At 47.5% G+C, this 17,694-nt stretch overlaps 1 protein-coding gene across 1 annotated transcript in view; it reads right to left on the bottom strand.

Annotated features, from left to right (window-relative positions):
• The window catches only part of rnf212 (ring finger protein 212), a 56,613-nt gene extending 41,020 nt beyond the window's left edge, over positions 1-15,593 (bottom strand). Inside the window, exons 1-3 of the mRNA XM_084331939.1 lie at positions 15,460-15,593; positions 2,570-2,631; positions 1,462-1,536 (exon numbers count right to left, since the gene is read on the bottom strand). Coding sequence (XP_084188065.1) covers positions 1,462-1,536; positions 2,570-2,631; positions 15,460-15,577 — 255 coding nt within the window. The 5' untranslated portion in view covers positions 15,578-15,593. The remainder of the gene's footprint in view (positions 1-1,461; positions 1,537-2,569; positions 2,632-15,459) is intronic.
• Positions 15,594-17,694: the final 2,101 nt, after the last annotated feature.

Below are 17,694 nucleotides of genomic sequence, written 5' to 3'. Positions count from 1 at the left end.
CTACTGAGCATTTGGATTATAAGGACTGGATCCGTACGAGAACCCCTTTTCTTCAAGTGAACAGACTGAGTATCCGAACATTCTTCCTTCCTCCAGAGCTTACATCTCTGGGAGGATACCCCCTGTCTCCAGCGGTACCATCGTTTGCCCCCTATAGTGCCATCCCACGCCAGGCGGCGTTTGGTCTATTATACCCAGCTTAGGAATTATTCATTCCAACTGACTTTGCTACTCACTGACTTTATTCATATTCTTCGCCATAAAAGAGCGATCAATTAATTCCCATTCTGTACATTGCTGCATAATAATAAATACTATAAATGATATTTCCTTGTCACCGTGCCGTATATTCTGAGTGTCTGCCATATAATAACTGTACTGTCTGGCAAGTAATAATAATAATAATTAGCAGTGGTTTAATCTATCACAATCTTTAATACAGTCAGGGTTTTGTAACCCCTCAGTTACATACACGTTCAATAATTACATCAGCGTATTTACATAGCAACGTCCGAGGTCGACCTAGATATAGCAAGCATTAGTCGTTCATATCTCAGCCCGTGCTGACTCAGTTGTGCCCATTCTGCGGTCTGTTAATAAAGTTTTCAATCAGACAGATGTATGGAAAGGCTTTTATTATAACATCCGTTGCAGTAAAATCATTATGCCTCCAGTCGTTTAGTCGTCCTGCGGAGCTAAAAGCTAAACGTCGGCCGCGGGGCGGGGGAGCTACCATTGTTGTTGTCATTGAGCTCTCCAATGGCGGAAGTAAAAAATTAATACGCGCTTGCCGATTGGTGCTAAGAACAGCAGGGAGGGTGCAAGCGGTGTGACGTAATTGGCAGACTCGACTGTCAATCAAAATGATTCTGTTTGCCGTCTGAATGAATGAAAACGTTATTAACAGATTGCAGCATGGGTACAATACAGTACAGCTCAATACAACAACAGGAGGATTCAGACCAGAGAAAGACTTTCGTCTTGTTTACATCAGGGTCCCCCATTTTCAATTTATCATATTTCATATCTAAATCATATAATATCTCATTGCTAAATATATGCAATATATAATCTAATAATCCAATAATCTAAATCTAATATATAATATAAAAATGCTAAATGCATGGGTATTTTATTTTGTCTTTAATGTTAGCTTGCAAACTCAAATACTGTCTTGGTAAGCCTCATAATGAATTGTTTGGGGGAAAAAAGAAAAACATCGTGATGCGTATCGTGTATCGCCGAAAGGTCAGAAAATATCGTGATATCATATTTAGGCCATATCGCCCAGCCCTACATCAATGTATAATCAATTCGCTTTTCTATCTTTTTCACACATTGAAGAATATTAGATCTCTCTGATGGAGAAAAAAAAGAACTAATAAATGAGTCAAATGGCATTTTCCACACTAGTGTCCTTCTGCACAGTGCTGCATCGTGCAGAGAGGCCTGGCTACACACCTTGCTGATCTCTGTGAAGTATTTGGTTGCCACGGTGTTGATGTCAGCGAACATGGTCTTAACTTCAGGGCTACTCTGTGAACACAAAGACATGCTTCACCTCAGTGTAACAACCCATCGTTAGGAGAGAGTCATCCATTTGTTCAAATTTAACAAGTGAAATATAATATAATGGGGTGAAACGCTGTCTTCTCTCAATTTCCCCTAAAATCGGAGTGATTTTTGATGATAAATTCAAATGTGGCTGGATTATGACCATAATTCACTCAAGTATGGGGAGGGAAAGTGGCGATTCCCGCCATCTAGTGGTTGCATTTCAAAAGATTTCAATCACCATTAATTTTCCCTAATAGGGACACTGATTATACATTAAAATCAGTGAAAGCTTTCATCAATCAGACATTTTTGCAACAGTATAAGGAAGTCCGTGAGTAATATCCACAGTCACGGTGGACTGTGTTGTGAAGTGACTGTGGCAGTAAGCGGTACGTTAAACTCACTGCCCCTTAAAAGACACATAGAGGGCGCCCCAGTGGCGAACCACATAGCGCGCTCAGCCGCGACACGACCGACCCGGGTTCGATTCCCGAACCCGTCGTTATTTGCCGAATGTCTTCCCCCCACTCTGTCTCCCATTCCTCCTCTGTCTCTCTCTACTGGACTGCCCAGTAGCAATAAAGCGATAAAACGCCAAAAAAATAAATGTTTAAAAAAAGAAAGGACACATAGACACATTACCAAGCAGTGAATTCACTTCTTGGTATAGCGGTCTGTACTGTCGCCCGAACGGCCGACCCTGGTTCAAAACTCCCTCAGGGCATCGAAAAACTAACACAACGCAGAGGAGTCACATACGATCGGTCACATAAGCACATACGAGGATAAGAGAGAAAAGTAGAACATTTTGCAGAACCATATGACTGTGTAGGTGCTCTTAAAATTACATTGAACACAAGACCATCTCTACAGTTGTATCATTTTCTTTTTATGTTTCAACCACAAGATGGCGATGTTCCCATTTTCCCTCCTCCTATGATGACATGAACTCCTCATCAAAGGTTTCCAACATTAGATAAATATCTGTCAAAGTTAACTAAAATATTCTTACTTTGTCTGAGATAGGAGATACTTGGCACTTGGCTTTACATATGAAACACTCTCCTTGCTTGCCTGAAAAAAAAGTTGCACATAAGCTACAATATTATGAGTATAATCAAAGTTACAATACGGATTATACAGTACATTAGCAGTGGTGGAAGAAGTACACAGTTCCTTTACTTAAGTAAAATTAGAAATAACCAGATCAATGACTAGGCTGGTAAAAGTAAAAGTCCTCCATTCAAATTCTACAAAAGTAAAAGCAGATAAGTATTTGCTATTGAATGTAATTAAGTATATAAATTATGCATTCTACATGACGTTTGTGTATTCCAGTGCTTGGGAACATTCATGCCTCGACCCATTGACCTCTGAAGGTTATGTTAAAGTGGTATGTGGTCCAGTTATGCTGCTCTGATTAAAGGTTATGTTAAAGTGGTATGTGGTCCAGTTATGCTGCTCTGATTAAAGGTTATGTTAAAGTGGTATGTGGTCCAGTTATGCTGCTCTGATTAAAGGTTATGTTAAAGTGGTATGTGGTCCAGTTATGCTGCTCTGATTAAAGGTTATGTTAAAGTGGTATGCGGTCCAGTTATGCTGCTCTGATTAAAGGTTATGTTAAAGTGGTATGTGGTCCAGTTATGCTGCTCTGATTAAAGGTTATGTTAAAGTGGTATGTGGTCCAGTTATGCTGCTCTGATTAAAGGTTATGTTAAAGTGGTATGTGGTCGAGTTATGCTGCTCTGATTAAAGGTTATGTTAAAGTGGTATGTGGTCCAGTTGTGCTGCTCTGATTAAAGGTTATGTTAAAGTGGTATGTGGTCCAGTTATGCTGCTCTGATTAAAGGTTATGTTAAAGTGGTATGTGGTCCAGTTATGCTGCTCTGATTAAAGGTTATGTTAAAGTGGTATGTGGTCCAGTTATGCTGCTCTGATTAAAGGTTATGTTAAAGTGGTATGTGGTCCAGTTATGCTGCTCTGATTAAAGGTTATGTTAAAGTGGTATGTGGTCCAGTTATGCTGCTCTGATTAAAGGTTATGTTAAAGTGGTATGTGGTCCAGTTCTGTATCGTTAGTGGCTTAGCTTGGCATCGCCTTCTGCACTATCTCGCGTACGTGCACGCGTACTGAATAAACCACAAATGTACCTCTAATACCAGTATTAGTCTGACCACACCCCTCATCAGCTTACCCTCATAAGCAGGTGTGTGGTCACCTGCTCTCCTCCTTCTCGCTTTCACCACAAGGAAGAGGTGCCTCGGTAGATCCCCACACTTGACACCATGATGGAAGAAATTGGATTAGGAACAGCTTGGGAAACAAGGATACGTTGACATCATATCTTTATTTTCTCTCTCACTATTTTCGAGAAAATACGGCGATATTGTCTTCGTACTGGAGTGTCTAGAAGATGATGATCATTCTACAAACCCTCCACCGGTTTTCGTATTGGGAGCACGCCGCTGCATGCTTCTCAACTGCAGTTCCTTGCTGTGTTTGTTGGGGTGAAACCTGTCAGGCCACAGCTGAACTGTCGGACATGCCGCTGTTGTGAGGAGCGGTGCGTTCCAGGTTGGGTGAGTAGTGTTTGCTGGCGGGCTCCACTTGTCTGTTAGTGCTATGGGGGCTACTAGACAAAGTTTATGGAAACCGGCCCCAGGCTAGGGTCCTTTGTTTAGCCGTCTAGGCGACAGAAGGCCTTGGTCTGGCGACCATTATAGTTTTAACTAGTGGGCCGCGACCATTGACACTGGTGATCCCTGTGTGTTCTGGACGAGTGGATTCTCTCTGTCACCGTGTTAAGACCCCATCTTTCATATCCAAATGAGAGTATTCCTTCACGAGGGGATATGTGCATGTAATGTGCGATAGCGGCAGATTCATGTTCAAAGTCAGCTATACAGGCCAGTTGGTACTGTGCTGATTCCGCCGGACGTGTTAATGTCACCGTTGTGAAGCGGTGTTGACGTCTTGTTTTCTCTTTTCTCTTAAAAAGTGAGGAGGGTTCAGAACGGCGGCCTGTCTGGGTGAGTGTTATGTCATTGTTTACATGTTCATAGCTTACGGTTAGCCGGTCGGTGGCCTGGCGCGGGGTAGCTTGGCTTCTCGCGCGCCGCCGGGAGCTCGCTCCTGATCGCGTGCGTCGTAGATCGGCGTCTCGCGAGCGGAAGCGATAGCACCCGAACGGTTGGAGCAGCCGTTAGCTTGATGCTATTCTGTTGAACGTGCTTTGATTTTTAACATGTTTTACACTCTTGACCACGACGTCATCCTTGACAGGGGATGTTCGTCAACCCTGCCTGAGCCTAGACGGGGATTGCGTCAACAAAGAGGGCTGTGTTCTACGGTGGCTTATGACTGCACTTCGCTGATCTGCGTTCCGGGCAGGTACGGGGTTGGCCAGACCCTCATAACACGTCTTCTGGTTTTACCTTGCTAAATGTATTGTGAATGACGGTGTTTTTTCCCAAAACGTGTGTTGTTGCAATGCATTTGAGATACGTTGCGGGTTGTGTGTGAGCTGTTTTTGTCACTGGCAGTAGCTTCTCCGTGCAGGTCGTGATGTATTGATCTGGTTGTTGTGTGAGAAACATCATGGTGTTTATGTGTACCGTGTACTCACTACTAAGGCAACTAACCTATGAAGCTATGCTTGGTGACGAGTGAGTAAAAGAATGTTCTTTCTCAGACTGTAATGACAATGGACAGTGAGTTCACACATTAACAGGTTTTCCTGTTTTAACTGGCCGTATTGAGGGTAAAATAGGAGGATTGTGTTTTTCCCCCCCCGGTTCCCTGGGGACTTTATCACCTCCTATCAGACATGTTGTGCATTAATTGTGTCTTTTGTGTGGTAGGGATACGATGTAACTCTCAGCTTGATTGCTGAGGTTGTGCTAAATCTGCTGGAGAAACTTATTTCCTAAAGGGAAATTGGTTTGGTTGCTGTCATGTGTGCTTAGCAAGGCCTGTGGTCGATACTAATCAAGAATGATGTATTCTCTCATTGTGATGATGATGGGTTGTGTGTGTCATGTGACCTACAACTGGGTTGTACTGGCCACAGAAGCACATGTGTATGTTGGACCGGGGTTCTTAGAGCCCTCTCTATTCTGTGTTTTTCCTTAGTTAAAATCAGATAGCAGGTTAGCTCGTGCGCTGTGTGGAGCTGTGAAACGCTTCATAGAGCTGACTATGACTGTGTCATATTCTCTTTTTGTCGTTACGTCGTATCATGGGTGTGGGGTCGTAAAGGGGTGAACTGGTAACCTTTCCTCTCCCCATTGTTCTGTCGGTCAGGGGTACACCCCCTGTCCTTCAAGGTTCCCGTCACGTGGCGGTTCGGCACGTTACGGGGGGGGGGGGGGGGGGGGGGGGAGGGAGTTCCTGGTCCCACGGCCTGGTATATTGGGCGTGTGCACCGCAGGAATTCCCCCGCCATAGAGTACGTCACCGTGCGCGTCTCTGTTGGTAGGACTTCCGTGTGCTGTTCAGGTCCATGTGATGGATCTGTTTTCAGGGGGGGTGGTCAGGGCTCCTCCTCACCAAGCGCCTACTCAGGCCTTCTGTGAGTTCGGACTCCTTCTTCCATGTGATCCATGTGAGGAAGCCTCCATCAGAGTACAGAGCCTTCCTCCTCAGATTGTCAAAGTGAGTGGACCCTCTAGAAGGGTCCTTTTTCTATTGTATGTATATTCGATTCAATTCGTTTATTGAGTGTGTATGGGTTCGGTGCCTCTTCCCCGGAGGCCCTAAAACCAGTTTTTTACATGGCTCAAGGTGCAATATATTCTTTTCAATCTGTACAGCTCGCGTGGGAAGTCTCTCTGGGGATCCCCGTCTCTTTCCTATGGGAGGGTGGTGGGATGTAAAAATGTGAACATTTTTTACCCCGGCTGTGTAGACTGGGATACATACTGTTGATGCTTCCTTCTTTCTATTCCAGAAGTGTTGGAGTTAGGGAGTGTCACACCCCTCTTGTCGTTCCCCTGGGCGCCTTGGGGATTCAATGACAGGTCTGAATAGCCTGTTCATTGATGGGGGTGTGTCCCGACGCACGTATAGTGCTAGCTCGCTGTAAACAGGCGATTGACTGGCACGCCTTAGTTGCTTGTGGTTGAAACAGCGTTTTTATAAAGCAACTGAGATGGGGGTTTTTCCTCTTCCGGCGACCACATCCCATGACCTGGGTGGGTTGTCGACGGATCCTCGTTCATGTCTGGGGGATGATGACGGGATGGATCTGAACATATGTAGTGGGGTCTCACGCCCTTGGGGTGGGCCACCAGGCGCGGTTCGTCCCGACGTCTGGGTGGCGCCTTCTTTTCATGTTAAGATCAACACGCATATCTGCCCTTCTCCTGGAGTAGGCATGTCGGCGTGGTTAGGGCACGGGACTGGTTCTGGTCACGCTGGTCCAGATCAGTTGAACCCGTTGTCCGCCGGGGATGCAGATCTGCTGTTCTGGTACCCTGAGGGACTTGGGCTTTTTTCAGGGGGAAAAATGCCAGGTCGGTCTGGGTGTCACAGGGTTAAGCGCTATGGAGACCCTGGTTGGGTATGTTTTTACTCAGCACTGTCGTCATGGCTTACAGCCATGCCATTCTGTACGCGCTCGATCTCGTCGGATCTCGGCCGCTACACAGGTTGGTCCTGGTTAGTACTTGGTTGGGAGACCGCCGGGGAATACCAGGTACGGTGTGCTTAGGGGCTGGTTCTCCATTGTTTTTCGCTCCTCTCTCACGCATGGCGAAGAGGGGCCTGTGGGGGTGGTTTTTTGACCTCCTCTGGTGACCCTGTGCTTCCCGTACCGCCAGGCCCGGTCCGAAGTGATGTTTGCGACCCGTAGGCCTGGGTTAACCCTTTTTGGAAACTGAAACGCTTGTACTGCGGTATAGCCGGTGTATACCCGCAGGTGTGTTTTGGAGTTTTTTCTTGAGGGGTTATAGGAACAACCACCGCATTGGGTAACACCGAGGTGGTTGATTCCCTGGTGTGTTGGAGCAGTGTCAACTCCCGGGTTCACCGGTTGAGGGTGCCCCTGCACGTTCATGACGTCTGCCAATCGTGTCAGCCTTCTCTGCCTCGACCCCTCTGGGTGGGGGTTGTTAAATGGAGGCTTGGTCATGCAACACCGCCAGCTTACGCTCCTTCCGCCGGGGCGGCTGTGTTCAGCTGTCCCCTCTGGCGCCTGTCTCGTCCGCAGTCTCCAGGCTAGGGTTAACAGCCTGTTGCCTGGTTTTTCCCCGGTGCGCTGCCTGCTTCCGTTGGTTAACCTTTTTTGTGTGCTTACGGCCATGCTGACTGCCTATTCTGCAGGGTCAGTGTGCCAGGCGGTGTACTATTGGGGGGACGGGGCCCGCTCGGCTTACTGGCCTGGTTGGTTCCGCCTGGGAATACCAGGTGCAGTAACTGAGGGGCCTTTGTCCGAATACGCTGGCGATGTGGGGGGCGGGGCACTACGTGCCCACCTGGTGGGGTCTTGATGCTGGCATCATGGACTTCTCCGGGCCCCCATTCCAGGGAGTCCAGTCCTTTTGGTGGGTCTGGGTCTTCCTTCGTGCTCCGCTGCTACGGCCTTGCCACGGGGTTGGGTTTGCCCTTGACCCCGTGATTCTGGGGGCAGTAACGAGGTTGTTCCTCCGTTCGTTCCCGGGTGGCATGCGGGTTGTGCGTGTGTGTAGTCGTGGGTCAAGCCACGGTCTGCTCACCCTGTGCGTTGAGTTGCTTGAGTGCCTCTTCGCACGGTCGGGTCCGTCGCCCTCCCGTGACGTCCCTAATAGGGGGGCTACCCTCCATTAGGGGGGGTCGGGGGGGCTCGGCCCTCCCTGTTCTGATGGTTTTGGGGGGCTGTCAGCGGGGTGTATTTGTCAGCCAAGTGGCTCCGCTTGGCCTCCCTTGTGCAGAAGGCGATGCCAAGCTAAGCCACTAACGATACAGAACGTTAGGTTATGACTATAACCAAGTTCTGTTAGTTAGGGGCGATGCTTGGCATCGGACGCCGCTGCAGCCCTTGTCCTCACCTTGTGGTGAAAGCTTGGGAAGGAGGAGAGCAGGTGACCACACACCTGCTTATGAGGGTAAGCTGATGAGGGGTGTGGTCAGACTAATACTGGTATTAGAGGTACATTTGTGGTTTATTCAGTACGCGTGCACGTACGCGAGATAGTGCAGAAGGCGATGCCAAGCATCGCCCCTAACTAACAGAACTTGGTTATAGTCATAACCTAACGTTATGCTGCTCTGATTAAAGGTTATGTTAAAGTGGTATGTGGTCCAGTTATGCTGCTCTGATTAAAGGTTCTGTATCGTTAGTGGCTTAGCTTGGCTTCGCCTTCTGCACTATCTCGCGTACGTGCACGCGTACTGAATAAACCACAAATGTACCTCTAATACCAGTATTAGTCTGACCACACCCCTCATCAGCTTACCTTCATAAGCAGGTGTGTGGTCACCTGCTCTCCTCCTTCTCGCTTTCACCACAAGGAAGAGGTGCCTCGGTAGATCCCCACACTTGACACCATGATGGAAGAAATTGGATTAGGAACAGCTTGGGAAACAAGGATACGTTGACATCATATCTTTATTTTCTCTCTCACTATTTTCGAGAAAATACGGCGATATTGTCTTCGTACTGGAGTGTCTAGAAGATGATGATCATTCTACAAACCCTCCACCGGTTTTCGTATTGGGAGCACGCCGCTGCATGCTTCTCAACTGCAGTTCCTTGCTGTGTTTGTTGGGGTGAAACCTGTCAGGCCACAGCTGAACTGTCGGACATGCCGCTGTTGTGAGGAGCGGTGCGTTCCAGGTTGGGTGAGTAGTGTTTGCTGGCGGGCTCCACTTGTCTGTTAGTGCTATGGGGGCTACTAGACAAAGTTTATGGAAACCGGCCCCAGGCTAGGGTCCTTTGTTTAGCCGTCTAGGCGACAGAAGGCCTTGGTCTGGCGACCATTATAGTTTTAACTAGTGGGCCGCGACCATTGACACTGGTGATCCCTGTGTGTTCTGGACGAGTGGATTCTCTCTGTCACCGTGTTAAGACCCCATCTTTCATATCCAAATGAGAGTATTCCTTCACGAGGGGATATGTGCATGTAATGTGCGATAGCGGCAGATTCATGTTCGAAGTCAGCTATACAGGCCAGTTGGTACTGTGCTGATTCCGCCGGACGTGTTAATGTCACCGTTGTGAAGCGGTGTTGACGTCTTGTTTTTTCTTTTCTCTTAAAAAGTGAGGAGGGTTCAGAACGGCGGCCTGTCTGGGTGAGTGTTATGTCATTGTTTACATGTTCATAGCTTACGGTTAGCCGGTCGGTGGCCTGGCGCGGGGTAGCTTAGGCTTCTCGCGCGCCGCCGGGAGCTCGCTCCTGATCGCGTGCGTCGTAGATCGGCGTCTCGCGAGCGGAAGCGATAGCACCAGAACGGTTGGAGCAGCCGTTAGCTTGATGCTATTCTGTTGAACGTGCTTTGATTTTTAACATGTTTTACACTCTTGACCACGACGTCATCTTTGACAGGGGATGTTCGTCAACCCTGCCTGAGCCTAGACGGGGATTGCGTCAACAAAGAGGGCTGTGTTCTACGGTGGCTTATGACTGCACTTCGCTGATCTGCGTTCCGGGCAGGTACGGGGTTGGCCAGACCCTCATAACACGTCTTCTGGTTTTACCTTGCTAAATGTATTGTGAATGACGGTGTTTTTTCCCAAAACGTGTGTTGTTGCAATGCATTTGAGATACGTTGCGGGTTGTGTGTGAGCTGTTTTTGTCACTGGCAGTAGCTTCTCTGTGCAGGTCGTGATGTATTGATCTGGTTGTTGTGTGAGAAACATCATGGTGTTTATGTGTACCGTGTACTCACTACTAAGGCAACTAACCTATGAAGCTATGCTTGGTGACGAGTGAGTAAAAGAATGTTCTTTCTCAGACTGTAATGACAATGGACAGTGAGTTCACACATTAACAGGTTTTCCTGTTTTAACTGGCCGTATTGAGGGTAAAATAGGAGGATTGTGTTTTTCCCCCCCCGGTTCCCTGGGGACTTTATCACCTCCTATCAGACATGTTGTGCATTAATTGTGTCTTTTGTGTGGTAGGGATACGATGTAACTCTCAGCTTGATTGCTGAGGTTGTGCTAAATCTGCTGGAGAAACTTATTTCCTAAAAGGAAAATTGGTTTGGTTGCTGTCATGTGGGCTTAGCAAGGCCTGTGGTCGATACTAATCAAGAATGATGTATTCTCTCATTGTGATGATGATGGGTTGTGTGTGTCATGTGACCTACAACTGGGTTGTACTGGCCACAGAAGCACATGTGTATGTTGGACCGGGGTTCTTAGAGCCCTCTCTATTCTGTGTTTTTCCTTAGTAAAAATCAGATAGCAGGTTAGCTCGTGCGCTGTGTGGAGCTGTGAAACGCTTCATAGAGCTGACTATGACTGTGTCATATTCTCTTTTTGTCGTTACGTCGTATCATGGGTGTGGGGTCGTAAAGGGGTGAACTGGTAACCTTTCCTCTCCCCATTGTTCTGTCGGTCAGGGGTACACCCCCTGTCCTTCAAGGTTCCCGTCACGTGGCGGTTCGGCACGTTACGGGGGGGGGGGGGGGGGGGGGGGGAGGGAGTTCCTGGTCCCACGGCCTGGTATATTGGGCGTGTGCACCGCAGGAATTCCCCCGCCATAGAGTACGTCACCGTGCGCGTCTCTGTTGGTAGGACTTCCGTGTGCTGTTCAGGTCCATGTGATGGATCTGTTTTCAGGGGGGGTGGTCAGGGCTCCTCCTCACCAAGCGCCTACTCAGGCCTTCTGTGAGTTCGGACTCCTTCTTCCATGTGATCCATGTGAGGAAGCCTCCATCAGAGTACAGAGCCTTCCTCCTCAGATTGTCAAAGTGAGTGGACCCTCTAGAAGGGTCCTTTTCTATTGTATGTATATTCGATTCAATTCGTTTATTGAGTGTGTATGGGTTCGGTGCCTCTTCCCCGGAGGCCCTAAAACCAGTTTTTTACATGGCTCAAGGTGCAATATATTCTTTTCAATCTGTACAGCTCGCGTGGGAAGTCTCTCTGGGGATCCCCGTCTCTTTCCTATGGGAGGGTGGTGGGATGTAAAAATGTGAACATTTTTTACCCCGGCTGTGTAGACTGGGATACATACTGTTGATGCTTCCTTCTTTCTATTCCAGAAGTGTTGGAGTTAGGGAGTGTCACACCCCTCTTGTCGTTCCCCTGGGCGCCTTGGGGATTCAATGACAGGTCTAAATAGCCTGTTCATTGATGGGGGTGTGTCCCGACGCACGTATAGTGCTAGCTCGCTGTAAACAGGCGATTGACTGGCACGCCTTAGTTGCTTGTGGTTGAAACAGCGTTTTTATAAAGCAACTGAGATGGGGGTTTTTCCTCTTCCGGCGACCACATCCCATGACCTGGGTGGGTTGTCGACGGATCCTCGTTCATGTCTGGGGGTTGATGACGGGATGGATCTGAACATATGTAGTGGGGTCTCACGCCCTTGGGGTGGGCCACCAGGCGCGGTTCGTCCCGACGTCTGGGTGGCGCCTTCTTTTCATGTTAAGATCAACACGCATATCTGCCCTTTTCCTGGGGCATGTCGGCGTGGTTAGGGCACGGGACTGGTTCTGGTCACGCTGGTCCAGATCAGTTGAACCCGTTGTCCGCCGGGGATGCAGATCTGCTGTTCTGGTACCCTGAGGGACTTGGGCTTTTTTCAGGGGGAAAAATGCCAGGTCGGTCTGGGTGTCACAGGGTTAAGCGCTATGGAGACCCTGGTTGGGTATGTTTTTACTCAGCACTGTCGTCATGGCTTACAGCCATGCCATTCTGTACGCGCTCGATCTCGTCGGATCTCGGCCGCTACACAGGTTGGTCCTGGTTAGTACTTGGTTGGGAGACCGCCGGGGAATACCAGGTACGGTGTGCTTAGGGGCTGGTTCTCCATTGTTTTTCGCTCCTCTCTCACGCATGGCGAAGAGGGGCCTGTGGGGGTGGTTTTTTGACCTCCTCTGGTGACCCTGTGCTTCCCGTACCGCCAGGCCCGGTCCGAAGTGATGTTTGCGACCCGTAGGCCTGGGTTAACCCTTTTTGGAAACTGAAACACTTGTACTGCGGTATAGCCGGTGTATACCCGCAGGTGTGTTTTGGAGTTTTTTCTTGAGGGGTTATAGGAACAACCACCGCATTGGGTAACACCGAGGTGGTTGGTTCCCTGGTGTGTTGGAGCAGTGTCAACTCCCGGGTTCACCGGTTGAGGGTGCCCCTGCACGTTCATGACGTCTGCCAATCGTGTCAGCCTTCTCTGCCTCGACCCCTCTGGGTGGGGGTTGTTAAATGGAGGCTTGGTCATGCAACACCGCCAGCTTACGCTCCTTCCGCCGGGGCGGCTGTGTTCAGCTGTCCCCTCTGGCGCCTGTCTCGTCCGCAGTCTCCAGGCTAGGGTTAACAGCCTGTTGCCTGGTTTTTCCCCGGTGCGCTGCCTGCTTCCGTTGGTTAACCTTTTTTGTGTGCTTACGGCCATGCTGACTGCCTATTCTGCAGGGTCAGTGTGCCAGGCGGTGTACTATTGGGGGGACGGGGCCCGCTCGGCTTACTGGCCTGGTTGGTTCCGCCTGGGAATACCAGGTGCAGTAACTGAGGGGCCTTTGTCCGGATACGCTGGCGATGTGGGGGGCGGGGCACTACGTGCCCACCTGGTGGGGTCTTGATGCTGGCATCATGGACTTCTCCGGGCCCCCATTCCAGGGAGTCCAGTCCTTTTGGTGGGTCTGGGTCTTCCTTCGTGCTCCGCTGCTACGGCCTTGCCACGGGGTTGGGTTTGCCCTTGACCCCGTGATTCTGGGGGCAGTAACGAGGTTGTTCCTCCGTTCGTTCCCGGGTGGCATGCGGGTTGTGCGTGTGTGTAGTCGTGGGTCAAGCCACGGTCTGCTCACCCTGTGCGTTGAGTTGCTTGAGTGCCTCTTCGCACGGTCGGGTCCGTCGCCCTCCCGTGACGTCCCTAATAGGGGGGCTACCCTCCATTAGGGGGGGTCGGGGGGGCTCGGCCCTCCCTGTTCTGATGGTTTTGGGGGGCTGTCAGCGGGGTGTATTTGTCAGCCAAGTGGCTCCGCTTGGCCTCCCTTGTGCAGAAGGCGAAGCCAAGCTAAGCCACTAACGATACAGAACGTTAGGTTATGACTATAACCAAGTTCTGTTAGTTAGGGGCGATGCTTGGCTTCGGACGGCCGCTGCAGCCCTTGACCTCACCTTGTGGTGAAAGCTTGGGAAGGAGGAGAGCAGGTGACCACACACCTGCTTATGAAGGTAAGCTGATGAGGGGTGTGGTCAGACTAATACTGGTATTAGAGGTACATTTGTGGTTTATTCAGTACGCGTGCACGTACGCGAGATAGTGCAGAAGGCGAAGCCAAGCATCGCCCCTAACTAACAGAACTTGGTTATAGTCATAACCTAACGTTATGTTAAAGTGGTATGTGGTCCAGTTATGCTGCTCTGATTAAAGGTTATGTTAAAGTGGTATGTGGTCCAGTTATGCTGCTCTGATTAAAGGTTGTTAAAGTGGTATGTGGTCCAGTTATGCTGCTCTGATTAAAGGTTATGTTAAAGTGGTATGTGGTCCAGTTATGCTGCTCTGATTAAAAGTTATGTTAAAGTGGTATGTGGTCCAGTTATGCTGCTCTGATTAAAGGTTATGTTAAAGTGGTATGTGGTCCAGTTATGCTGCTCTGATTAAAGGTTATGTTAAAGTGGTATGTGGTCCAGTTATGCTGCTCTGATTAAAGGTTATGTTAAAGTGGTATGTGGTCCAGTTATGCTGCTCTGATTAAAGGTTATGTTAAAGTGGTATGTGGTCCAGTTATGCTGCTCTGATTAAAGGTTATGTTAAAGTGGTATGTGGTCCAGTTATGCTGCTCTGATTAAAGGTTATGTTAAAGTGGTATGTGGTCCAGTTATGCTGCTCTGATTAAAGGTTATGTTAAAGTGGTATGTGGTCCAGTTATGCTGCTCTGATTAAAGGTTATGTTAAAGTGGTATGTGGTCCAGTTATGCTGCTCTGATTAAAGGTTATGTTAAAGTGGTATGTGGTCCAGTTATGCTGCTCTGATTAAAGGTTGTTAAAGTGGTATGTGGTCCAGTTATGCTGCTCTGATTAAAGGTTATGTTAAAGTGGTATGTGGTCCAGTTATGCTGCTCTGATTAAAGGTTGTTAAAGTGGTATGTGGTCCAGTTATGCTGCTCTGATTAAAGGTTATGTTAAGGTCAAGGTCAACTTTAAAGCACCAAAGTGCTTTACAATATAAAAACAGAAATACTAAACATACAAAATACAGTATACACAAAGTAAAAAAAATACAATACATTAAAAACAATCACGACACCTTGTTAAAGGTTATGTTAAAGTGGTATGTGGTCCAGTTATGCTGCTCTGATTAAGTAATCTTGAAGTTGACAGGCTTCAAATGTGAAAGTATATAATCTTCACACATTTTTGCCATGTTTTCTATGCAAAATCTAAGTAGTAAATTAGTATGAAAATACTCACGTAAAGTACAAGTAGCTCGAAATTGTACTTAAGTACAGTACTGTAGTTAAAAAAAATAATAAACTTTACTTTCCACTACTACACAGATCCATAGTGCAAGAAGTATCAGCAGGCTATCTATCATTCCTTCAGTCATCACAGTTACAATATTACAAGTGGCCCACCAGATGTCACTGTCTCTTCACGTTTTACCTGCTGGTCATTGTTCAGCTTATAATGCATGGCTGAACGGAGTCAGGTCAGTTTGAGTTTCATCACATGAACCCAAATTAAGTTGAATATTATCGTTAACAAGCAACACTAATGTTCCTTAGTAAACAGACCCAGTATTGGCTCACATTACCTTTCTGAAAACAGACATTGCAGATGATATGTCCACAGGTGGTGACAGCTAATGCTATTTTGCGGTCAGCACTGGGGGACTGAAAGCAGGAGTTGCAGCAGATCCAGGAGTCGGACATGTTGTGATAGCAGAAGTTTAAACGTGCCAGGAGAAATATGCTATGGTGAGGAAGACATGCATGAATGAATGAATGAATGAGAATGAATGAATGAATGAATGAATGAATGAATGAATGAATGAATGAATGCATGAATGAATGAATGAAAACTTTATTTAACAGATTGCAGAATGGGTACAATACAGTACGGCTCAATACACACAATTGTTAAGGGGATGCAGACCAGAGAGTGCGAGAGTAATGCGAGAGTAACCCCCCTGCACTAAAAGGGCAGCAAATTAGACCCAGGCAACTACCACCGTTTCTATTCTTACCTCCATCTCGAAAGTCATGGAAAAAATAGTATTACGAACAGGTCAAAAAGTACCTTGCGGTAGGGCTGGGCGATATGGCAAAAAATCATATCGCGATAACGATATGATAATGTTATCATATTTCTCGATATCGATAATTATCGAAATTGTTATAAGTAATTTAACTACAGATGTATGTTTATTTTGCAGCAATTCTTTGTCGTTGCCGCCATCTTTAGTGTTACATCCCCTCACACTCCAGTTCTCAGGCTGCAGCTGGTTTAAAAGCGAAAGTAAACCGGCTTCTCTGCTGGCTGTGGCTCCAGGGGAGTTGAACAGTTCTGGCTCTGCTAGTTTATTTTCGATCTTTTGGCGCTTTTTTGGTGGACAAACCACCGCACATGTGCACCGTGACTAGGGATGCCCCCCGGACCCCGGTTTTAAACGGGAACCGGTACTATATTAGAAAATACCGGAGTATTTATAAGCTCCGACGTCCTCGGTACTGCTATCGATACTCTAGAGAAATTATTATTATTATTATTATTATTATTATTATTTAAAAGTTGCGAACGATCTCTCCTCTCTCTGTCTCTGCACGAGAAGCAGCGAGTCATTATTACACACACTCCTCGCGAGTCGCGCTACACATACATACGGGTACTCCTTAATGAAAGCGCTGTCAATAGTATGCAGCTGCAGCACGTCAGACAGCAGCGCTTACAAGCCCCGCACATACAAGCCCCGCACACCTGATGTGCTGCAGCTGGAAGCATCTCAGCGCTGTCTCCGTGCCGACGCGCGCTGCACACAGACACAGACAGCTCTGCATGGACTGAGTCGTGATGTCGGATAGAGCGAAGCGTTCACAAGTGCAACAAAACATTTGCCAGTAAGGGTGGCAATACGAGCAATCTATCAAAACATTTGTTTGCAAAACACTATATTAGTGTGCAGAAATGCGCCGTATTCGACTGCCTTGCGCGCAGTGGTCCATCTGCATCCACGTCCACTGCAGCCGGTAAGCCAAGATACGGAGTTTCCTAGGCTAATAACGAATTATTACAAATAGGCTAATAAACAAAATAATTGTTTAGCTACAAATACTACAATCTAAAAACTTTTTATAGATCGTCAAGCTGAGGTCAGCCACCAATGTGTCCCAGGCCAGTGAGCCCACCACACATCCTCCCGACCCTCTACCTCCACCACCCAAAGTCCTTTCTCCCTAGCAGCTAGAGGAAAGATGACAGAGGATAGGGTGAACGAGTGTCACAGGGCTGTGACAAAGTTTGTTGTCAAAGGCCTGCACCCGTTCTCTACAGTGGAGTCCAAGGACTTTAGGTAACAACTAATCATTCAGTGTATATCGTTTTTTTTGTATACATAGTTGTCTAACTTGTCTGTTGTTGTTATAAGTTATTATTGAAGCAGCTATTCCCACCACTCCACACACATTTACAATAATTCAATCATTTCTAATCTTTACTGTAGGGAGATGACCAATGCTCTCAACTGCAAATATAAAAATCATAAAAAAATTATCAAAAAGAACCGATAAGAGTATCGATAAAGTACCGAACCGTTAAGCAGTATCGATAGGAGTAGTAGTATCGATAAAATCCTAACGATACCCATCCCTAACCGTGACACGTGACTGGAGTCTAGCTCTGCTAGCACACATAGCCTACTACTGTGTACAGACGGTTTCAAACTGTATTTTAAATTAGAAAGCAAACAAAATAAATGGACAAGAGAAAAATAAATCTCAATTTGGTCAGTATTGTCATTTGGACAAGCAAAGCCATTACTTTAAGTTGCAGG

The sequence above is a fragment of the Notolepis coatsorum genome (assembly GCF_963971535.1).
Source record: "Notolepis coatsorum genome assembly, chromosome: 16".
Lineage (NCBI taxonomy): Eukaryota > Metazoa > Chordata > Actinopteri > Aulopiformes > Paralepididae > Notolepis > Notolepis coatsorum.
The sequence above is the reverse complement of the archived record's forward strand: the minus strand, read 5'-3'. Positions and strand labels throughout refer to the sequence as shown.